This window comes from Hemibagrus wyckioides, linkage group LG17, assembly GCF_019097595.1.
Source record: "Hemibagrus wyckioides isolate EC202008001 linkage group LG17, SWU_Hwy_1.0, whole genome shotgun sequence".
Lineage (NCBI taxonomy): Eukaryota > Metazoa > Chordata > Actinopteri > Siluriformes > Bagridae > Hemibagrus > Hemibagrus wyckioides.
In genome coordinates, this window is record NC_080726.1 from 11,582,547 (window position 1) to 11,608,010 (window position 25,464).

The following is a 25,464-nucleotide window of genomic DNA, read 5'->3' on the forward strand; positions in this document are numbered from 1 at the left end:
ATCAGGCAACATCCACCTTCTTCTTCTCTTCTAAACCCGCAATCATGCTCTCCTTTTTTCCGCTTTTGTTGTGCCCGTGTTTATAAAGCCGTCGCTCTGGTGGCTGTCGCCAGCAAAATGAGGACTAGATATACAGTGTTTGTGTAGCAGATATTTGGTTCCCTAGAGCAGGTCAGGATGCAGCATTTTATAACGTTCGGCATTTCATCAGCATTTACATCAGAAGGTAACAGAATTCAACAGGAGGGAAATGTGGAAGGGAAGCAACAGGGCTGTGATAAACTCTGAAACTCCAACTTTATACACCTACTCAGTATTCCACATCTCCATATGCCGCAGCCAGCCAGCACTAATTCTAGCATAATATGAACAGGATCCGGACACAAAGACAGAAATGAACCATTTTTTTGGTTAGATGAATGTAATCAAATCATTATAATGTTAAAGTACATAATATATAATATAATATAATATAATATAATATAATATAATATAATATAATATAATATAATATAATATAATATAATATAATAATTATCATTTAGGAACTTTTTATTTCTAAGAACATCAGGTTGCTCTGATAAGTGATTAGAAATGTTCTCGAAACATTTTTGCAATGTTTTTAGGAACGCTAACATTTTTGTAAACAGTTTTTCTATAACAAAAGAGCATATTATATTAAAATAGCATATCAAGGCGAACCGTTATTAGGTTAGATGTTTGGAATGTTACAGCCAAACCCTAACCTAATGAATATTATCTGATAGCTACATGGACATGGTATAAAAACAAAGCCATAAGCTGTGGGAGGATGTGTGTTATGGTGCTTTAATTGTAGATAAGGGTTTTCTTAGCTGTGACAAAAGAAATACAATTAAAAAAAAAAGCAGTGTTCTATAAATTATTTAATTTATTATTATATTATTAGCGATTCCTCCAGCATGCAAAATAATCTGTAACCAGTAACATTCTGTTGCTTAGCAACAAAACAGACAAAGTTTGGACTATTTGATGAAGTTTTTTTTTTTTTTTTAAATCGTGGCACTTTATTCAATTACAGAATTCACATACTGTGATGCGGTCAAAGGAGCTTGTATATAGAGGATTATATAAAAGCTTGGAGCGTAAACCAGCCAGTCAGATTTTAGAACCAAAACAATCTGCAGGCTTAATGTTCATGCCCTGATTTTTAGTAATCATGTACCTGAAATCACAGCAGGCTTTGCATTAACAAAATTCATATCATATGATGGATTCGAGGTCGACTGCTGCATCCCACATTGTTCTCCATTACCGGTTCTCTCTCCCAGGTTCTCTCTTTATCTCTTTTCCTGTATAAACAGTAGAGTGCTAGATCCATTCTGCAGCACTAATGAGAGTATATTGATTTGGGAGAAACGCTGCAAAAGGAGTCTGCTTCAAAGGGATATGAGGAGCTTAACAAATGGTGTATCAAAATTAATCACCCAAAGTCAAAGGCAGTTATTTCTGACACACCATTCAACCCGTTTCCGTTCAACACAGTTCAAACATGAGATAGAATCTTATGTAGATTATCCATTCTGTAACCATAACTCTAAACTTCACCCCCTTTTTTAATCTCTCTCTCTTCAGCATATGTTTTGGACATGGATAATGAGTTTGTTTTCAGTGTGTTTTTATTCTCCAGCATTAACATGGTCATTGTGCTTGTGTGTGCACAGAGGGTTGCCCCGGTCTGTGTAACGGCAACGGCAGGTGCACTCTGGGTAATAACGGCTGGTATTGCGTGTGCCAGCTGGGCTGGAGAGGAACAGGCTGTGACACCTCCATGGAGACGTCTTGCAGTGACGCCAAAGACAATGACGGAGGTAAACAAATACAAGTCTGCAATAGTTTGTCATCCTATCTAAGCTTTTTTTTTTATCTCTTCAATTTATCTGAACTTATTCATCTCTGCTATCTAAATCTCCTGAAATGAAACTCTTTTGAACCTGTCATCCTGGTTTTGTCTTCTTCCTAAGTCTGAGCATCTGCACTATCCACTGCTCAGGTAGCTCTTTAAATAACCACAGATGTGTACAGACCTGCCTTTGGATGCGTTCAGTGTAGGAGAGTGAAGCCACATAGAGTGAGAATTAGATGCTTAGAGCTCCTTAAGCTGAGATCGCGAGCATACAAAACCCCACAGAGCCTGTGCCTTCCAACCCCAGCATGCACTAGCTTCAGGGTAGGCTTCCCACAAAGCCCAGAAATAAGCCGCAGCCTGTGCCTCAGACAAAATCCTCCAAGACCTGAGAACACACAGGCTCCAGGGATATACGCCACCGCCAGGGAACGCTCCTGGCCGTGATCTAAAAACACACTGCCCCACCATTCACTACTGTGCTTCATGCAAGCGTAGATCTCCTTTTAGTCTCTGTTTTTGACAATTCCTCTGCATTCAGACTCATGGCTGAACATATGTTGTCGGAGGATGATCTGCGCCGGAGCAACACGGAATCCAGGCTAATGTGCAAATTACACTCTCCCTCATTTACCATACTGTTCAATATAAGGCCAAAGCACTTGGCACATTAAGGCATTCAGATTTACATAAGTGTCTATTCAGCAGCAAAAACACTCTCAAATGTGCGCAGTAAGAACTTATGAATTGGTTAGTCAGTGACAGCAGAGGCAGGCGTTAAAGAGGCAACAGTGTGATGTCTGCCAGGAGACGTGTTATTTTTGTCTTTCTGTCCATCTGGCCAAAGTGCTTCCTGAGAACTAAGACCGTGAAAAAAAAAGAGAGCGAGGGAGACATGACCCATTTCAGAGCTCTAAAGTGTCCCTCTCCCGGTCAGGAGTCTTGAATTATTCGAGCTGAATTACAGGAAGGAGGAACGTGGCCAGAGGACGTGTAGAAAGACGTGTTGGAGAGGATTAAAAGGAAAAAAAGAGAAAGGGCAAGAGAAATCGGGCCTTTTAAAAGGTGTCTTTAAGTGACATTGTTCAGTTTTAGAGTAGTAAACAGAAGAACAGTCTTTTCTAACAATGGAAATTTATTTCTGAACTCTCAATGCTGTGTGTTTTGCCATCATGGAAGGTCATTTGGATGATAATTGGATTTTTTAAATACTGGTATTAAGGCCAGCTATCTCACCCAAATAAGCTTATATTTAAAAGTACACAATACAATGATTTTCTTTTGTATTTTATTTGTTTTAAAATGTACAAATAAGGAAACAGTTCATTTTTATGTACTAAATATCCATTTAACGAATGGGTTTAAGTTAGGGATGTTATATGGTATTTCTTCACGTTATTTTTATTAAGACAACATGTTCAAACAATTTAAGTAAAAACAGGTATATATTATACTGTATGTGTCATCTATTTATTTACAAGTAGATTTCACTATGAAGAACAGCTACCTTTACGTCAGCTACTAATTTTCCCTAAGGAAGAATTTGTAACACTAGTAAAGTAAATGCTGCACGCTTCACAAACAGAAATCCTGTTTGTTGAACACTTGACGGATTTATCTGGTTTCTTCAGACGGCCTGCTCGACTGCATGGACCCGGACTGCTGCGTGCAAACGTCGTGTCATGTCACATCTCTGTGTGTGGGTTCTCCTGATCCATTGGATATCATCCAGGAAACACAGACGTCTTCTGGCCCAAGCAACCTACACTCCTTCTACCAGCGCGTACGCTTCCTGGTGGGCCGAGACAGCACACATGTCGTTCCTGGACCCAACCCGTTCGAGGCTAGGTGAGTGAAGTAATGCTTTTACAGTGGGTTTTAATGCTGATTTCTCAGCTGATTCATAGTAATGATGTTTATTGATATAGATGCTTAAAAATCTATCAAAATATGGGACAGAGGTAACATGAACGATTACCGTACAGTGAATGAATGAATGAAGTCAAGAAAGCAATTTACTCAAAGAAAATGATCACTAACTGATCGCAACGCCCACAGAGATGTTCTGATTCTATCTTGGGGAGATCTTCAGAGTAACTGTTTCATATCTCCCTTGGCTTGTTGTATTGTTCCCTCTGAAGATGTTGGAGCATACGCATTGCATGATATTTTTAGACTATTTGGCTGAGGAATTGCAGATCAAATCACAAGAGTATAGCAACAGTACAGGCTGCACGCACACTGGCATGTTTCGAGAGTTGTGGCATGCTGAAATGTCTTCGAGTGGCTCTCCCATAAGCAACCAGGGCACAGATCCCATCCACACTGCTTCAGATTGGGAGAGAGAGAGAGAGAAAAAAAAACACTGTCGCTGTATATCCCATGTGGCTTCTCAGAGTCTCACTGTCTTTGTCTTGTTCCCTTTACATTTTTAAACTCTACTGGGATTCTTTGGCGACGTGTTTGCGTCTGTCATGCTTGCGAATCTCTCGGCACCCTCCCTCTCCCCACGCTTTTCCTAAGCTCATTTAAGACCAACACAATAGGCAGAGGCACAAGGAAGAAAAGAAATGCAGCAACTCTGAGAACTCACAGACCACCCTCTCACTTATCATTCATCAAACTGCTGAAGAAACATCAGTGCTGGAAATGTGCAAGAAAGAAAAAAGCATCTAAAGTGGAAGCATCTGTGGAGGATGACTCTAAGGGTCAAGCCTTGCAGCACAGTAATATTTTGATCCTGTCTTCTTGAGGCTGTGGTTTAATATGCCAAAGAGGTCTTGGATTCATATTTTTAGTGCATATGTGATGTTTTCAATCCTTTGCCCTAAATGCCATAATTTACCATAGAGAGCACTGCAACTTAGCGAGTCTTTAAAGCCAAATGGCTTCTGCGTTGTACATCAGCGTCTCCAGTTTGTCCAATCACGCTCGTTTCTGATCCATTTCTAATGTTGCTTTGATCACTTCAAAGTCAAGGCCAATAGCCTAATTCCCCCTTCTGCTCCAACTCCGACTTCCTCTGGCTTTTCTCAGCTAAGCCCCCACAAAACTTTACCAAGTCATCGCACCCTCAGTCTGCTAACATTGAGACGTCTGGTGCGTATAAGCTTCTGCGAACTAGAGCTCATAACAAAAGATGGCAAGAAGGCAGTGTGTGATAGCGGCGTTTACGGACACGTCAGCGCATACTCATGGACCACGCGCCGATTAAGAGCTGACATTTTCTAGAAGTGACATTCTGTGCGGATTTTGTAGTGGTTCACCTCATTACTCCGAGAAGAAAGTCCACCATTTTGTCAAGTAACACGGTGAATGAATAAGACCGAACAAATACCTAAAGCAGCTATGGACCACAAGACCTAAGCTTTGTCTCCTCTCACCTAAAAATATCAGCTGTTATATATTATTTAACACTGTTCACTTTGCTGACAGATCTGAGAAGGCTTGGCAGAGGCTCTCGAGCTCAGAGGAGACACTCCGACACGGGACGTGCCGGCAGGAAACATTCCCCTGGTCGTCACCTGATCAGCCCCTCTGTATTGATCCTCTCCCCCTTTCTTCATGTCAGAGTCCTCTTTCCTGATGCGTCCTGCTACTAAAAAGCTTCTGAGGCGCCGCACGCAAAAGCCACCAAGCTTTTAATGGGACACTTAATACACCAGACTACAGCATTTGAGAGCATGTGGCTAAACAGGCAACAGTGCAACACTCTCTTTTTTTCTTCTGGTATTTTCAGTATTTTATGTTGTTTCATATGTTTGCACATGCAGACAAACATGACATCTAAGGCAATGCTGCAGCAACTGAAACCAGAGGATCTCACTCCGGTTAGGGAGACGTTACGTGTCCTGTTTGATATTGGAGATGAGGGAGATAAAGAACACTCTTCATTTCATTCCTCTCCATTTAGCTGATTTTAGAAAGCTGGCATATAGCCGTGCTAAAGAGTAACTCTTATGCATGTTAATGCACTTCTAATGAGGGCTGGAGCATGCTTTATGTGTTCGTTTTCCTGCGCTTTAAAAGTAATTGGCTGAGGTAATGATGAGGCAGCTACTTTTGAAAACATGCTGCACTTGTAAAGTCTGTCCATACGCAAAAAGTAGAAGAGGGTCCATAGCCGGGGTCGTCACCTGGAGGACCGCTGTCCTGAAGTGAACCCAGAAAAGGATTTCAGAGGATTGCATTGTAAAAAATAATAAAAAATACAGTAGCAGAGCTGATAAATATACTAAAAAATTAACCCTTAGTTCAGCAACTCTAATTTTTAAAACATGAACTATTATGGCATCTGAAGCAGATTCTCATCACATCCATTGTTATAAATAGTTTTATATTAATTATAAATATTAATATTAATTTAATTTACATTTATATTTCTGGCATTTGGCAGACACTCTTATCTAAAGCGACTTACAATTGCAAATGAACAAACCTATCCAATTTCACAACAGTGTTGATCCATAGACCTTGTCGAAAGGCAGAAACACACCCAATTGTCTTAATTATAGCCAGAATCTAATCAATAATGTTTAAGCTTTAAAACCTACTGTTGTTGCCTCTTATTCATATTAGCTGCTCATCTGGAACATAGTAAACAAGGCAGTTTCTGTAAAAGAACCTTTATAAATGTTAGTCCTCTGTTTGTAGCTTCAAGGTATTGTGTTTTCATTTAAATCTGGTGAACAAATGGGACCAGTTAACACACCAGATATTTTATACATGAATTTAACAAAGGAAGATTTGATGATGCTTCTTTTGGCTAAAGTCTATGTCCGGGATCAAGGCAGATCCAGCGCACAGTTTATTTCCTTTTGAAATAATGAGACTGTCAGCACATCTCCCCATGTGTTGTTTTACTGCACTTCAGCTCCAGTTGAAATGTGTTATTATTTTGCCCATTAGTGCCAGTGAAAAGTCCAACTGCTTTCAGTTTTCCTGCAGAGCACAGCAGAGTTAGAGACACACTAGATCTGTTGTTGTGACGTGTCCCTTTGAACCGGTAAACCTCTCCATAAATAAACCCTCCAGTTTCCTGCAGTTCAGGAAGTTTGCTGAGGTTTTTTTTTTTTTTTTTTTTTTTTAAATTCTCACATATTCTCACATATCTCTTTCTATTTCTCTCTGTCTCTTTCTCTTCCTATCTCCCTTTTTTTCAGATCTCCTATCTCCGCTCTGTATTTCTGTTTAATATCAATATTAAAATCGTTCATTATCACCAGTATCAGTTGTACACGCGTCCTGCTCAGCCGTGCCCTGCCAGGCGTAAAGATAGTTCCACTTCTGTTGATCTCCATAATAAAAGTCCACTAAAACATGAATAATTGGCTGTGACACAATTGCACCCCCTTCCTTTCTTTATTTTCTCATTATCACACCGCAAGTCTTTCATGGGCTTTGATTTGGACTGCTTGTAGTGATATTGTTTATAAAGAAGCAAAGCTAAATCAAGGACTGTTGAAGGAGAAAAGCGGCCTAAATTAGCATAAAGCCGTGCTCCTTGGGACCAGGATATTGTTAGGTGAATGATTTCGCCTGCAGTAAGGACACGACGAGGGCGGCCCTTTTACACACCAGTGTTAATTGTTTCCGCTACGTGGCAAATATTTAAAAGCTAACTCTTACTCAGTCTGGTAGGGCCTGATGTTTTTACTTGTACTTTATCAAGCTCCTTAAACGGCACCAGTGAGGCCCTCTGGACATAATACAGGCATAAAAGGCTTCTTGATGTACAGTGTGTTTACTTGCTAAATATCTTATGAAGTCTCTGGTAAGCTCTACTTCATGTGACATTGAACTTCATAACACTTGTATCCTGCAGTTAAGCCTCTTGCTGCGGGTTCAGAACTATTAGAAGTGTTTGATTGATTTTTAATATTGATTTGTAAGCCTCGTCTCGGCCAAGGTGACAGATAACATCTTTCGACTGCAAGATCATTTCCAACTCAAGTAGAGTGCCTGAAAACACCAATTCGGCGCCACACTGTTGTCCTCTCTCCTCTCGGAAGACCCCATTTTAATGAGGATGAAAGAATAAAGCATTCTCTATGAACACCCTTTTCTTCTTCTCATTATCTCTTTTTCCTTCAAGGCAGGGAACCCCACTGTGGTCTCCTCTGAGCTGTCGGCTGGGTTGAATTCATTATTTACGCAATTAGAAATGGGGTAACATGAGGTGCATAGTGCCACTATGTGTCTGAATGTTGGAGGGATATTATATAGCAGAGTTTCTGATTGACTCTCTGGCTCTGTGCTCTCGTCTCTCTGCAGTCACGCCTGCGTCATACGAGGGCAAGTGGTTACGTCCGACGGAACACCGCTGGTGGGAGTGAACATCAGCTTCATCAACAACCCTGCCTACGGCTACACCATCACCAGGCAGGACGGCAGGTAGGATATACTTTGTAAATATTTATCCCCAGTGTGCTGTTAGCATCTTATCCAGGTGGCCTAGATCAGCTCATTTTCTTTTAAAGCAATACGTGTGTTTCTTGTAAATGACCCTGTATATCATATTATCATTACAATTATTATCAATAGAAATAGACATAAAACCAGTTTATGTGCTTGGGAATTCTCCTGATACTATAGGTGTGTGCACAAGTGTGAGTGCAAGTAGAAGATGATTTTAAGAGATCAGGGGAAGATCAACATTTTGTTTTATATTTTCTAAACTGTAATGAACTAACATTCATTATGCCTGCACCAAAAGGTGGAGGAGGCATTGTATTTTTGGGTTATCCGTCCAACTCAACGTGTGTCCACCCATCTGTGCATCCATTCATCCATGAGCGTGTCTGTGCTCCATCCAGGATCCTCAAGAAAGAGATGAACTGATTAGATTTTGGAATTAATCTAGACAGGGTTAAGGTCAGGACAAGGTCAAATGTCTGAAATAATTTTTCTTCCATCTTGAAGAATATGAGGTATATATTAAGGGAATGTTTATTTTAAGGCTTACAGATTAGTAACAAATTAGTAACACAAATTCCTCTCAGCTTTTGCTTCTTCACCAATAGACCCGTGAACAACTAAGCAAATTCTCATTACACTCTTAAAGTATTTAAAGAATTAACATATATTAGTTATCATATTTTGGATTGACATTGTTCCTGCTTTAATACTCGTTGCTTAATTAATTGGATTTCTTTCTGCTTGCGCTTCCCTTCAATCTTTTTAATACACAAATAAAAACCCATCTTTTCCGCTTGCTTTTCCACCCACCCAGTAACTCATTTGCATCCTTTCTTCTTGTGCTTTCTACATTTTAGTTTGCTATCTCATAGTTATGTAATCATGCATCTTCCTCCTCATTTTTTTAAAAGTTTTATTGCTGTTTCCTTTATTCATTTGCCTTTATTTAAATTTTAACAGAATTTTCTTTTTTATAAGATAACTACTTTTGCGTGGGTTTATGTTCTTTGATGCATCTATACAGCATCCCCTGGGAGCCCTAAGAGGAGCTTAATAAATAAATTCATATATGATATTAGAACATTTTGTAATGTTTGATGAATTCTTCTGACATTCTAGCAGCTCCGGTGAGCTATGAGCTTTAAGGTGTAGCTAGTGCTCCAGGTTCGGGAAAAAATAAAAATGACTACTTCTAGACAAACCGATCAGCGCATGGAGGCATCCGCTAATCTCCTCTCACGCTAGCATTCGGGTGTTCAAGCCAAGACACTGTACAGAAATGGATTCCAGGGATGTGGAGCTGGAGGGAACACAGAGGGCTGAATTTTTCAAAACAGCTACCTTCAAGTAACTTCCATCAAAATCAAGTGTTAGCTCAGGTTGTATTCTGTCTGTCTTGATATTAGATGTTTATTTATTGTAGTATATACACAGATGTCAAAAGGCCACCGTGTCTTTTTTGAAACTTTCCGAGTAATGTTTGATGCGCAGCACGCCAAACACACCTCAAAGCCGTGGAGGAGATATGTGGAGAGGTGTAAGTCAGCATCGGATCAAAGGGTTAGAGAGAGGCTTCGCAAAAACCTCCTGAAAACTCCTGCAAGAGACCTAGTGGAGCATCTCTGAGGAATGTGTCTGGGGAAAAAAATGTGTACAAATGTTATAGCTGCTTTTCCACAAAGCACCTGGTTAGTATTTAAAGGTGTAATCAGTGATGTAAATGAAAGCTAGCACCATTCAGTGTTCCCTCCAAAGCTATGCCCTGGACTGATGGATGTGGACTGTCCAGGCTAGAATGACTTCATTCCTCTGCTAAAGGTGGAGATTTCTGTATTGCTGTTATTGACAGATAAGTGGACATGCCTCCTTGTCCTGTTTGGTTGGGCCACACAATTATAGAACCTGTTTAGAGTGGATAATTTATTGACTGTATGAAGAGAATGTAACCAAATATCACAAGCAAAAAGTGAACAGAAATCAGCTTCATATCGTACTGATAAAGAAATTTTTGCATGGTACAGTAACCCATTCAAATTTAAGTTTTCAATTACACACTCAGACACATGCACACACACACGCACAAATCTCTTGAACCCTTTTACACCCCACACTGAACACACCTTTTTAATCTGAGCATCTTTCTGTCTTTCCTGTTTCATTCAGCACCGCTCTACTCTGATCTGTTTCTTTATCCTCTATCATGCCATTCTTCACCCTCAGCTGAAATGTCGTCCTCCTGCTCGCTCTCTAAATCTCGACATCCTCTCCTTACCGCCTTCAGCTGATAATTTTCTTCCTGCTACTGTTATTGCCTCCCCTCCATCCCACACATTTACTCTCTTCCCTCCTCTACTCTGTCTTGCTCGTTCCTTGCCCCTTTCACACTCTATCTTTACTCTGTGTCTTCTGTCCCCATCACTTTCTGACTGACTCTCTCTTTTTCTCACTGCTCTATTTTTCCTTTCCATCTCCTATTGCTTTACCTCTCTCACTCTCTCTCTCTCTCTCTCTCTCGTGTAAATACTGCCTCTCTCCCACTGCTCTGTAGTCAAGCCTTGCGAAACATGCTCAGCATGGCGTGAAATCACAAATGCACCTGTTCAGCCACTTAGAAATGGAGGAAGGCTGCCTTCACTCATTTTTATGATGTGTTCTTCATTCTTTAAGCCCTTCTACTTTCTCCCGGTCTCCTCCCTCTAAACCTCTACTGAAAGACTTCCTCTGACTCAACCCAGACTCAGACTGACCACAGCGATTCATTCATCATGAGTAATCTCTCTTATGTCAGTGGTGAGGGGAGTGACACAGAAATAAAGGCAAATAAGCTTACACTCAGCCTTGTAAAATCAATCATATTTCTGCTGTAACACCGTTCTGCTCTAGCCTGAAATCATAGATATTGCTCACTGGCAGAAATCACGCATGTGGTTAGCTGCATTACTTGAGCGTGGTCTTGTGTGATAAATTGAAATTAATTCGAAAAATTGAAAGGTTTCACATTAAAAAAAAGGAAAATATCTATGTAGCTGATCTGCTGATAAAAGACAGTTAGACGTGTAGCTAGCTAGCTAGCATTGTACTGAGGGATTGTCAGTGAAATAGCAACACAAACGCACTAGCTAGCTTGTTAACTAGCTTTTTTTTTTTTAATAGGGTATTATCCAGGCTGTAATCACACTGACACACTACTATAACAGAAGGTAAACATTACCCGTAACCTAAATAGCTTGCCTGCTAAGAACAGTATCTAGGTTGGAGTTTTCATGCTTACAGAGAACTTGTAGACATTGTAGTAGCAGGAAATCCTGACAGCACGAGAGTTTTTTATTTATTTATTTTTACATTAGTTACTTATGTGCTGACTACAGCTGAAAGAAAAGCTTGCGTTAGCAAATATACAGAATAGCAAAAGTTAGGCTACAGATTAATATATGTACATACACATACTCAGGTAACATTGAGTTTTATTCTAAATCAACAGTTTTTGTGTATTTCCTGCTTCAGACTGAAAAAGAGGGACATTTTGTCTGAATGAACTTTATTCATGGCATGTCAAATGCACACAGAATTCACAGATTCACACACAGAAAACACTATTACACCACTCATATATCTCCTAACAAAGTAGGTAAATCAGTCTGTATGATTTGATCATGCTTGTGGTATGAGCTTTTCTGAAGAATGACATCATTTAGCATGTAGCAATATGACCCATATTATATGCAACCAATATAATTTGCAACTAGATACTCGTCTTGTCTGTAAGTGCATGTATATTCTGTCAACAATCTTAGTATTTCATGATTGTAACAAAGTAGTTTTTTGTGTAAATGTTCCAGAAAAGCTCTAAATTATACACTGTTAATGATGTCAGAGCCGTGAGGTGGATCACATCCTTATTCACACTGCATTATAGAATCTATGCCTCGAACGCAGAATTATAAAAAGGGTCTAATTGTGATCAATGCCTCTTGTGTAGCTTTAGGGATGTTCTGCAGGGTGTTAGAAAGCCTTTGATTTTTGAAAGTACACATGGAGTCATGTGTATTCCCTGAAGGGGACATGAAAGCAATCAGTCAGTCATTGCATCAACGAGCAGACTGCAGGCAGTGTAGCCGGACCGAGCCGGACCGATTATTCATGTTAGTGGTCTAATCCAGTTAACCCCTTTGGGTTCACTCGCATCCCCGATGAAATCCTAAACAGAGAGAGTGATGCTGTGGAGAATTATAGCGTGTGTCACTTCTTCAGCCTGAGGTGCTTCTCATGATTAATAACAGGCCTCATTGATCGGCACTGCAGCCTGTAGGTGTGCGATTTATGTGCATGCGTCCGGCTGGGCTTTGTGTGTGTGACCGGCTGTGACTGCAGATCGCCACAGGCTTAGAGGCAGCATGAAAGCACACGTGTGACTATTCTGTCACACTCACACACACACACACACAGACCCATTTTAGCAAGGGCACCATGGCAAGGGCAGAGTAGACCTTTGTTTACAGACTCAGCCAATGAGCACTATGTATCAGAAGACAGTCTGTAGGGATACATAGGTGAATTAATGCCCAGGCAGCGTGAGGGTTTGGCTGCACATTCACTCTCTAAATTGGAGGTTTGGAGATTCACGGCCACACTGTCCCAGCGTCCTCCCCAGGGCCTCCACATCACCTTCTGCTAATGGCTTATTAAGAGCAGCAGTTGTGCAATGCAGGTGTACAGTAGGTGCTCTGAAATAATGTGCATTTCTGTGTGTGTGTGTGTGTGTGTGTATGTGTGTCTGTGTGTGTGTGTGTATGCATGCTGTTTTGGCTTATTTATTAGGCAAATGAGTGCATTTAAAATTTTATTATCTATGTGTCTCATTATTCTTCATATTTACATTTACTTTTAGGGATTAACAGACGCTGTTATCCATGTTATCATAATTAACATTAAATCTTTGTTTTAACATGTTATCCATGTTATCATAATTAACATTAAATCTTTGTTTTAACTGAGCTGACTGGTAGTAAAGTGATCTTGTAGTAAAGTGCAGAACATAAATCTGGTCTGTGGAAAGACAATGTTTAGGGGTATTTTTCTTTTATAGATGAAGTTTGTGTCTTTTTGTGTTCATCACCAATACATAAACCAATTGTCACTTGTCCTGATGCAAAACTAGGAAAGTATTCCATAAGCGGGAAATTTGCTATTATTTTTTTAATATTTGAAGTAGCTCATCAGAGTTAGCGGGACAAGCTCTGAAAGGGAGGTTTTTCATATTTTCTACCGTCTTTGGGTCTGATTAGATGACATGATGACAAAAAAAGGTTAAAAACAAAAATTATTGAAAGACAATTATACAGAAGAGCCTTTGTTTATTCATTGCATCAAATCTCATTGGTTCAAAATCTGTGATGTTAGTCAAAATCTGTCAACTGTCAAGCACTACTAAACAAAAAATGGTCATATCCATAAACTAATATGCAGTGTTTAGGCATTTGTAATTGTTGTCAGTTTTGAATCAAGGAAGTTATGTACCTAGATCTTTACATATTTTGCTTGAATAGACTACATTGTTTTATTTATCCCTTGTTTCATGAAAGAATCGTTATCATTGACTTAGATGCTGCTCCCCAGATCTGAGTCTGAAGGGTGATATTGGTGAAGATTAGAATGAAGTCGGAGTATCTCTGTAATCATTTCTTTTAGGGAGCTAGAAATAAAACCCGATTAAGGAAACTGAAGGCAGACGCTTCATCGCTCCGTGGTTTTGCTGCACAGCTAAGGCACGATTATATGCTGGAGCAGTGGCAGGGCTGTGCCCGTTTAATTTCCCATAAAAAATGATAGTTTTCAGCACCACCCTTTCAAATGGTTATATTAATTTAGATTTAAAAAGCTCAATCTTTCAAAGAGCCAGAAGCTTATTGTTTTTACAGCATACTGTGAAGCCAGTAGATTAAAAAACACGCTCCCTGAATAGCTGGAGCCTAGTTCTTTTCAGCAATAATTAATGCATAATTAATTACAATCACAATTAAATCCCCTTAGGGTGCCAAGGATAGAGTTAGAATATGTTGTTTATAAAAAGCCTAGTGTTGACACGTTAAAAAAATGAATTGCACTATTGTAATAGCGATTGCATGGTGAGTCATTGCATTAGCATGTAATGTAACATTTTTGTATGTTTAATTAATGGGGGGAGTATTAACTATGCAATATTCTTAATCACGCTGCATCTATTGCGTTGGCGTTGCGTTGAAAACGGTGCATGTACTGAGCAGATTGTATCGTGAAACGAAGCATGTCAAAATCCGCAAGAGGTAAAAGCATTACAGATCCCTACACGCAATAAAACAAGAAATGATTGGTGTGACAGAGTGAGTGAACATTGTCTTTTTGTTCATCTGGTGTGATGGAAGTGATCCAGGCTCTCAGTGGAATGTCAGAGTGACAGTTGCACTAAAGCACAGTAATCTTCTGACTCTGTTGCAGTTTTGACCTGCTCTCCAGCGGGGGCGTGGCCGTAGCACTGCGCTTCGAGCGTGCGCCTTTCATCATGCAGGAGCACACGCTGTGGTTGCCGTGGTCGCGCTTCTTTGTCATGGACACAGTGGTCATGCGGCACGAAGTGAACGACATCCCCAGCTGTGACCTCAGCAGTTTCACACGCCCGAGTCCCATAGTTCTGCCCGCTCCTCTCACCGCCTTCGCCTCGGCCTGTCAGGACAGAGGCATCGTCGTGCCTGAGATCCAGGTGAGTGATCACCAAGACCCCGAGAAACTCTTATTTACAAAACTGAACTGAGATGAAACCTTATTGCTCTTGTTAACAATATTCAAGCGTCAACTTTTCCCATCACATTAAGAGAATAATGAATCACCAGTGTATATGTCTGTGTATAAAGAGATGTGACTCCACCCTTAATAAAATTCAACCCATTTTATGTCCATTTCATATTCACAAAGTATGTTTGATTACAGACTCCAGTCATTGCTGGTGCTGTGAATAAGTATAGACCTGCAGTGTCAATATTCTGATTAAATTAAATTAAGATTTATTGAGATCTACTACACACTTCTTAAAAATGCAATTACATTTACATCAAAATCTGATCTGAAAAAATGAACCTACCTGCCAGCGTGCCATCCGACTTCTGCTTGAAATCCCTCATAAAATGACAACGCAGTACTATGACGTCCTCTTGTAAAAGCTGATTCCTTGTTCCTTTTGCTTTGAGGTGTCGGTGATTCTTACATCCAATTATTACACAGTGAGCTGGCATTTTCTCCAAAAAAAAAAACCCATCAAAACGTATGTTTCGTTGGATGAATTCCTTTAAAAATGTTTTTAAAAAGTGATAAAACTCCCACATCTGCTTGGCTATGAATTAACGAGAGCGTTTCTAGCAGGTTTATCTTCCTATAAATTCCTTATGGCGCCATCAGACATGGAAAAATGATGACATTATTGGATTGTGAATGTATTTATAGAAAACTACAATTCGGTATAATGGCATATGTGAATTTAATACCAGTTTTATAACGTCTGGAGCGTTCATGATGAAGTATTTCTGTGGGATACTGCTCCTTCCTTCTACTCATTTTCTTTTTCCTGTTAGTCGGGACAGGAAGCCACACAACTCACAGCAGCTTGTCTTTTTTAAGAGACCGTCTCAAAGCATCTATATCCAGAACGTGTTTGAATGCTTCAAAGGCATATCAGACAACCCATGGGTTCAGCAAAAAACTATAGGTATTCTGGGCTGGAATTGTCACAGGGGTAGAATATAAATAAAACCACCTTGTGGCACCTGGAGTGGATCAAATTACACCAGATTGCCATGTAAAACTAATGCCATGCATTATTATAGCCTGTTATTATTGACTGCTTCGTTTCACAACCAGGAATTGCTCTCATTTGCATTTCTCTTTAACTTCTCTTCTGCTTTGCATTTAATGTTAGTTTTTTCGTAAATTTCGAGTGAATTCTCTGCTACTCCACACACAAGTGCTTATATTCAGAACAAAGCGCATTTTGAAGCATATTTGTGTGGCACTCTGGGAAAGCCCTTCACTGTGTGACATTTTGACATGTTCTGCCATACACAGTCATGAAATCTACAGGCTTTCTTGAAATATGTTTCTCTTTCGCTTATACCACCAGCACAAGGAAATTTCTAGCATTTTTTAAAGTGAAAAGTGAATTCCAGTTCGATTCAATTTATTTGTATAGCGCTTTTAATAATGGACATTGTCTCAAAGCAGCTTTATTTATCCCTAAAATTTATCCCTAATGAGCAAACCTGAGGCAATGGTGGCAAGACAAACTCCCTGAGATGATATGAGGAAGAAACCTTAAGAGGAACCAGGCTCAGAAGGAAACCTCTTCCTCATTTGGGTGACACTGGACAGTAAATAATGTAAATGTTAGTAATGTCCTTTCTTCAAACGTTTATATTCACAACCAAGCACTCCTGAGGAACTAACAGGAATTAATAGTTGCACTGATTCTCTCAAATCAGTTGCTCTCTGTTGCTTTCATTTGCATTTCTTTTAAAATGCAATAAATAAAATATAAAATAAAAAAAATATCATCATGAAAACTTTATAACCTGCCTTTATTCATAGTCTACAGCCAAGTTTGTCAAAGCTACTTATTTGCAGAACGTGATCTTTGGAGAAAGTCCAGGCAGGTTTACAGTGTAAATAAATAATTTCTACATGGCTTGTGAGGGGTACAGAAGAAAAGCATTGGCCCTACGGTCAAGAGGTCATGAGTTCAAATCCCGGTGATGATGTAGCAATCCATGTCCAGGAGTCCCAGGAAGCAAAAATAGCCTTGGGAGGGATGACATGCTCGCTCACCTCTGTCAATCACAGCAGCGCTAGCCAATCACGAGTATCTGTGAGCTCATTTATATGGAAGAGTGCAGATATCTCTTTCTCCCAAACAGGTTCATCTGCTGTGTGATCAGCAGCAGCATGAGCAACATTTGGAAAGATGCTTTGGCTAGCTTTGAAGTCGGAGAGGAAGTATCATGATAGCTGTCATATGGGAGTGGAGAACTAAATTTCTGTCAAATCATTACTGGTTAAATATATTTATATATTTTTTTATTTTGTCGTCTTTCGGTTGCTCCCTGTTCGGGTTCACCAGGGTAGATCATGCAGTCCCCATATTTGCTTTGGCACAGGTTTTACAGCTTCCTGACACTCATTTTTAATCCAGAGTTAACCCCTTAGTGGCTGGATTGGTTCCCTGCCCAGGAATCGAACCCGAGCCACAGCAGTGAGATCACAAGATCCTGCCCGTGGACCACTAGGGGCTGACTATGTTTTCTTAAATTAAAAAAAAAAAAAATCCACCAACATTGATAGCATTTTCTTCCAAATGCTCAAATGCTATTAGCTTTTTAGTCGTAAAGAAGACATTTGCGTTTGCTTTATTAGAGGTTGTAAAAACACACCACAGGACACCAGGATATTTGAGCTGGCTAAATTTAAATCTCATTGGGGTTTTTTTATGTCAAAATCATATTAGACACTGTGGACAGTGTTGCTCTTTATCCTCTACTGTTTTGCATTTACTGTTCATTAGCAACCGTATAGATTCTCAGTGGGAGAGCTTTAATTAGATGAACAGTTGCTATTAGCTTTTAACAGACGGAACAAAACACATCTGGCCCTTTAGTGCTCTGTGTAAATGGATTGTATGCCCTCTATTGCACTGCGTCTGTGATTCATTCCATGCCAGCTGTACTCACTGATAGAGCACCCTGTGCCCTCATGAACAGAGGAAGCAGATTAGAAAGAGCATACATCATGTTGGAATGGAGGAGCAACTCTTGCTAGTGGCAACACTTTCATCAGGGCTTTGTAATTGGTTGGAGATGCACAGTGTCATTGACGGCACAAGCTTTTTGCAGAGCAAGGATAATTACGTTTAGCAGAAAGCAGACACTTATTGAATTTCTGTATGCAGAGTTTGCAGTCACTAGTGAAAAGCTGCATGTTTTCCCTTAAAGATAATTATTTCTTTTGTCGCAGGGCAACAAGGGCTTCGGTGCAGGTGGTTAAAGTGTTTGTGTTTGTGAACGTGACAATGAAACGATGTTTGCGGATGCAGATATGCCCATATGCTCGCTGATCCATTCGTGAATGACAATTCCTAATGTGTTGTGTGTTTTTCTGCCTATTCCTTCATGTATTTGTCTGTGAGTGTGTATCTGTGTCCATGTGTTTCCTTCTAATTATTTTGCCTCCCCCTTTGCTATACAAGATTAATGGCTCTGTGCAACATGCAGTGCTGTCTGGCCTATTAATATCAGACACCGTCTTTCCCATCCTTCCTCTCAGTGGCCTGGAGACACACACTCACTCACATACACACACTCATACACACTTACACACAGATTACTGTGATCTTATACACGCTTTTTACACCATTCTGCGTTTTTACAGTCTACGGTCTTTGCTACTGTCATTATTAGGATTTACAAACGAGCACAATTTAGCCGACACCCTTCTTTTTCTTTGTCGTCCTCTTTATCTTTGCATTTGTGAAGGAGTCACTGACTGTGTTAATTGCTCTGGTCTTGTCTGAGAAGCAAAGTGCTACATGTGGTGACTTAATGAGAGCACTGCAGAGTGCGTCAAAAAGATAGTAAGGAGAAAACTAACGAACCAATCAATTCTGTGCACTAGGCCTTTGTGGGAGATCCAGCACTGCTCTTCCACTGCTTATCCTCTATGCTGACGTCCATCTGTGATTTTATTTCACGTGGCTTTCATAGCAGAATTTTTTTTTATTGTGCCAATGCACACAAATAAAATGAGTTTATTCACGTCTTGTTATCGGGTCCTATTCACATTCCAGCTGTGAGCATCTGCTTTAGCGCCAAGTCAGCACTCAAAAGGTTGCACACATTGGGATATGTCCATTATTGATCCTTTTGTTAGATATTTAACAACTTTCTGGACTGGGTTTAACTGTCATCTTTTCGTCTGTAGGCTCTTCAAGAAGAAGTGCGTATTCCCGGGACAGATTTGCGTCTGGGATACCTGAGCAGTCGCACAGCAGGTTATAAATCGGTCCTGAGGGTCACGCTGACCCACGCAGTCATCCCTTTCAGCCTGATGAAGGTGCATCTCATGGTGGCCGTGGAGGGACGCCTTTTCAGGAAGTGGTTCTCCGCCGCGCCCAGCCTCTCGTACGATTTCGTATGGGACAAAACTGATGTCTACAGCCAGAAGGTGTACGGATTGTCCGAGGCTTTTGGTGAGTGGATTGTCATGTGGTTGGTTAAAAGATAGAGGTTGAGGTGTTGGACTACTAACTAGAAGGTTGTGAGTTCCCAGATCCACCAAGCTGCCACTGTTAGACCCTTGAGAAAGGCCCTTAACGCTTACTTGTGCAGTTGTATAATATGAGATAAATTTCTCAATGCGTTTATGATTATATAGAGATATATATATATATATATATATATATATATATATATATATATATATATATATATATATATATATATATATATATATATATATTAAGTTTATTAAGTTCATGTTTATGAAGGATATATGATTTGCAGCTCAAGACTGCCCTTTCTTTCAATCCACTCCATCCCAATATTTTAATCATTTGAAATAAAGTATGTCTCATAAACACCTAGGGTTTGGACTAATGTCTGGATCAGAAAATAAATAAATAAATAAATAAATAAATAAATAAAGCCTGTAATGATGAAACCAACCAGCTCTATTGCACCTTCATATTACAAATCTCTTTAGCACTGCATAATTATTAAACGTCTATTATACATAAATTGACCGGTTAAAATTCACTTTAATTATTTCTTCTGATCATTGAAAGCATATTGTTATAATATATCATTATGTAAGATGTCTCATCGTAATCACTGTGGCGATCTCCAAGTGTGAATGTTCACTCTAATTTGCTTCAACAGTGTCTGTGGGCTTTGAATATGAGTCATGTCCTGATATGATCCTGTGGGAGAAGAGGACAGCAATCTTGCAGGGCTACGAGAGCACAGCATCCAACCTGGGGGGCTGGAGCATAGACAAACACCATGCGCTCAACATTCAGAGCGGTGAGCCCACATACACACTCCCACACACATTCTCCCTTTTATTTGCACTTTTACCCACTACACTAGAACTGAGAAAGGGTTAAATGTCAACACAAACCAGAATCAGAATCTCAGAAGGATTGACACGGTAACCAACCGGGACGCCACTTCCTGAATTTACCGTGGGGGTGATGCATGACACCTTTCCGGGAATTTTTCAGAGGGGCTGATGCATGAACGCAAATGATTTAAATCACTAGCAAAGCAAAAAAACAGCAACAGACCCAACAGTCAGAGTAGAAAAAGATGTGAGAAATGTCTGAAAATTGAAGCTATTCAGAAATAAAGGAGCTGTCAAGGACAAAATCTTTTATCAGATAAATGCCAGTGATCTGTGTAATGAGGCTGTTAATGCACAAATCACCAGCAGGTGTAAGTCAATTCAAGTCAAGGGTTTTGTTTTTTTGCCGCTCCTCCACTCAGCTTGTGTGTATTTTTTTTTTTTTTGTTTATATTGTATATACAGTATTATACAGTATGTTTAACAAAAAAAATTACAATAGTGGGACAATAGTGTGACACAGCAGAAGAGTAGACCGAAGTCATGGGTGATCAACACATTTAAGGGGTTAATACGTAAATATATTTTATATCTATTTTTAATAAGTCTAGTTTCATCTAGTGGAATGAGACTTTTTATGGGAAATGTAAATAACTGCATTTTGGTCAGTTTAAAAGCCGCAAATGGTTACAATAAAAAGCCTACACGCTGGTGTGCACTCTCTTTTCTAAAGTATAAATAAATACTTTCTCATGTGCGGATAATTAATGCTAGAGTTCTGCAGCCTCCACACACTTTCGTTTCAGCCCCATGGACTTCACTGACATTCTGACATGAAGAGGCCATTTTGTCCACTCTGTTTCTTTTTATTGTCTTTTTTATGCCTTTTTGGTGGGAGGTCACTTTTCATCCTTCTGCCGAATTGGTTTTGAAAGACGGGAGCTACGCACACTCGGCACTTGCTACGAGGAGCAAGCTCTCTCACCAACGTCCATACACACTCATCACAGGAAATGAGGCGTACTTACAGGAGCGTGTGGAGCGCAGGTGGCACTTCGATCAGTCACTGATAGCAAATCCAGTCTGCGGGAGAACAAACTGCTCCGAAAGAGGACTTCCTCTGAAGTTGATTCTGGCTCACGATCAGATATATCCTTCATTCAATCTTTTTCTTCTCTCTCTCTCTCTCTCTCTCTCTCTCATCCCTTACTCACTGTATATTTCATTTGTATGTATGGAATACACAATGCTCAGAGAGAGAAAGAGTTGGCAGAGATATCAGGCTTTGTTATTCAACAATAAGCTGACTGGAATGAATATTTACATTTGCACTATTAAGGGCTACACTGGTTGAAGTGCTCTGTAGAGCTGAGTAGTTCAGATTCTGTGTTAGTGCCTGTAAGATCACAAGGAAACAAACATTTTGTTTAACGTGTACTGTACATTTATATACTCCGCACATCTCCAGTCATTTTTACTAATCTGTAAAAATAATATTGTTTCTGACAGTTTGTTTGTTTTTTTACACATTCCATTAATCTTTGGTTTTATTGATTTGTTTTTTTAATGTATTCCATTGTTTTCAATGGCCAGAGATGATGACATGAAATTATACGCAAATTTTCTCTATAGCCCTGCAGTGGATATATTGATCCACAAAGAAACATGTTTGGAATTATAATCATGCTTAGCTTTTCTTCTGAGCTCTGGAAGCTAATGTTGATTATTGGCTCAGCTACAGTCCCGGGAATTTTCCCGGTTGTCTTCATGACAAACTATCAAGTTTCATAATTATAAAAATATGCACAGCTAGGTTAAATGATAAAAATGTAAATCCGGGTTTGAGCTCTCGAAAGCAGTGATGGAATGATGTGATAGAGTCTACGTTATTTTAGGTAAACCTAACAAAACCATGTCCTGAATGGAATGAAAAGACTCAGGCCAATAAATGTGAGTTTCCCTTGATCTGCTTTCGTTCAGCTCTGGTAATAATATGAAATGCTTCCTCCTGGAGTAGCAGAAATCCTGTTGCTCCATGACAGGAGGATGCTTTAATAAATAAACCTGAATTGAATTCAATTGTATTGAATCTGTAGTAAAAACCCCATGACTTCTCTTGCTACCCTTTTACTTTAGACCAGGAAAAAGAGAATGCACTGCCCAAAATACATAAACATACATACATACAGAATTAACCCATTTTTTAAAACACTCAGCATATTTGATAACACATTGTTAAATGCTTTTTGTTATCTTTTATGCTTATTTTTCATTAACAATTTTTATCATCATTTACACCATGACCAGCTTCATCATCTTCTGTCATCTCCTACAGGCATCCTGCACAAAGGCAATGGAGAGAATGTATTCATTTCCCAGCAGCCCCCAGTCATCGGGAGCATCATGGGTAACGGGCGGCGGCGCAGCATCTCCTGTCCAAGCTGTAACGGTCTGGCTGATGGGAATAAGCTTCTAGCTCCTGTCGCTTTGGCCTGTGGTTCAGACGGCAGCTTATTTGTGGGTGACTTTAACTACATCCGTCGAATCTTCACCACTGGGAATGTCACCAGTGTTCTGGAGCTTAGGTACATCATGTCTGCTACAGTACACACTCCCACTCACATACACAGTTATTGATTATTTTTGAAACCTCTGAGATAAGCTACCTGACAGATAGCGGTTATCAGCTACGCTTAAAATCCAGAGAGCTTTACTCAGAGTTAAATGGGATGGACTCGGGTGTGGAGAGTTTTTGAAACGGTGGAACCATTTGTGTGTGTGTGTGTGTGTGTGTGTGTGTGTGTGTACCTTATAGCTGTGTAATCTCTCTGGCTCTGTCCATTCTGTAATCATTCATTAACCCCTTAAAATCCTAGCTAATTCTAGATTATGTATCTTAAAGTATATAATACAGTGACTTTTATGAACTAATAACTGCAGTTAAACTAATGACTAATTGTGGAGCCACTGATGTTTCCAAGGAGTTTAACGGGTTAAAATGCTTGTTTATTTCTCTACTTTCGGAATGGGTAATATGATCATTGATTTATCATATTCATTTTTGTGTGTTTGATATCTTTCCTGCATGAGCTAAATACTAACACACTTCTAACACTTCTTTGCCAATCCTAACCTCTGCTAATGCTTTGGTTATCTTCCTTCTTTTCTCCTGCTGTTCTTATCAAACGATACAGAAATAAAGATTTCAGACACAGGTAAGAGATTTCTGAAAGGATCACTTATTCTTTCAAGCATCACCCATTTCATAATAATATCTCATGTCATACAAGGCACTTGAGACTGTAAGGATTTGCCAAAAATCACGCCATATGGGCGAGATCTGTGCTGCCAGTCTGTGTGTCGAGTGAAAATTCTGACACAGCTACCCACTTGGTGCATCAGAAAGATTCGGATCTCCCACAGTGGTGAAAAGGGCAACGCGATGACAGTCCGTCAGATATGCTGATGGGCATGGGCAGAAGTCAGTTTGATGCACAAATTTCCACCACTTCTTGGATTGTGGTCACACAGTAAAGCAAACATTTGCAGAGAGAGATGTATCAGTGTATCTGAGCAAGCCAGATTCCTGGGACCATTACTTGAAATGTCAGACAGGTAGATGAAGCGGCCACGTCAAGTCATGGACTTAGCACAAGCCCTGTTTCAGTGCTTTAAATATTTTTCACCCTCAGGGGACATGGCTCCCATAACGACACTATCCACCACTTGGAGCAGAGAGGAAAACCTGACTGCCTTATACATAGCCTAATTTGACATTTTGGTCCGAGAAAAATTATGCACTTAACCGCTTTTAGCGCCATCCAAATGTGCAGTTCATTAATGAAGTTTGGTGTCACGAACTGCATTCCATCATCTGAAATGGCTCTAGACTTCAAATTGAATGTCTAAAGTTAAAAAACACTGCAGGATGTACGCTTGCGAGCATTACTTCTCTTCATAGAGCCCAAGCCTTAGTTGTCCCTGAGCAGATGTCTGGCATGACAGTGAGCAACAGTGCTCAGGTTTGACTGACAGGATGTGAGTGATGTTTGAGTCTGGGCAGAGGTAACCTGGCAAATACCAGCTGCTTGCAGTCTTCACAGAAAAGCCATCTAGCATGAACTGCTATTGATTGATCTTCACGCTGGCAGGTCACGGCTCCCGTGGCGAGCGTTTCAGTTCTAGGCAAGAAAGAAGAAGGCTTTACACATAATGTCTGTCTCCATGTAAACAGAATTATGGAAAAAGTATATAAGAATAGCTCTAGATTTAACCCTTTTAGGTCCTGATCTTAGTTTATAGCAAGAATTCATGGCATTGTATTTTCTTATCCTTGATCAGGGCTCTTACATCACTCTCAGCATTCTGCATTTCCATTCTGGCCAAATGAAAATACCTGTTATTATTGAAAGCTGTATCAAAGCTCAATAAAAGAGTACAACAACGGGGTGCCCTGTTTCATTACTTGTGGACTGGAGTCTGGAGTCCTGCGATGAATATTTCAGTTCTAGGCAGGAAATACAAAGGCTTGACGTATTCCATCTGTCTCCATATGAGCAGAATTGCAGCATATGGTTAAGTATAGGTATAGATTTATTCATGCCCTATACCTGGACTACAGCAAGGATCTATGCCATTTGGATGAGAATCCCTTAGGGTTCTTTGATAGTTAACCATTCCGATTTTCTACTGAGATTTTTCTAGAGCTTGTTTCTGAAAGAGGGTTCTTTTATTTTAGTGTTCTACCAACAACCATTAACTGATATCTCAGGGAGTTAAACCAAAGAACCTTTCTTGTTGGAACCCCTTTTTTAAAATGGCATTTAAAAGACTGTTCCAGTGGCTATAATCATAGTTAAATTGCTATAATGTAGAAATATGAGCTGTGTCAATCGGCATTCATGTGTTAATGTATATGTGAGTCTGATTGTGTGAGACTGTGACTGTGTGTGGGTGTGTGTGAGACCTTATTGCCATGTGCTGTGACCGTCAATAAGGTGTCCCTTCACTGCCCGAGACACTCTTCATCA

General features: G+C 39.9%; 1 protein-coding gene across 8 annotated transcripts in view; it reads left to right on the top strand.

Annotated features, from left to right (window-relative positions):
- Window positions 1-25,464, top strand: part of tenm4 (teneurin transmembrane protein 4) — a 192,408-nt gene that overhangs the window by 132,026 nt on the left and 34,918 nt on the right. For 6 of the 8 annotated variants that reach the window (XM_058413631.1, XM_058413624.1, XM_058413630.1 and 3 more), the window contains 8 exons: window positions 1,704-1,850; window positions 3,517-3,733; window positions 8,159-8,278; window positions 14,777-15,038; window positions 19,295-19,562; window positions 20,251-20,394; window positions 22,770-23,019; window positions 23,629-23,649. In XM_058413631.1, coding sequence (XP_058269614.1) covers window positions 1,704-1,850; window positions 3,517-3,733; window positions 8,159-8,278; window positions 14,777-15,038; window positions 19,295-19,562; window positions 20,251-20,394; window positions 22,770-23,019; window positions 23,629-23,649 — 1,429 coding nt within the window. The remainder of the gene's footprint in view (window positions 1-1,703; window positions 1,851-3,516; window positions 3,734-8,158; window positions 8,279-14,776; window positions 15,039-19,294; window positions 19,563-20,250; window positions 20,395-22,769; window positions 23,020-23,628; window positions 23,650-25,464) is intronic. The other 2 variants (XM_058413626.1, XM_058413629.1) reach the window with 1 other exon arrangement.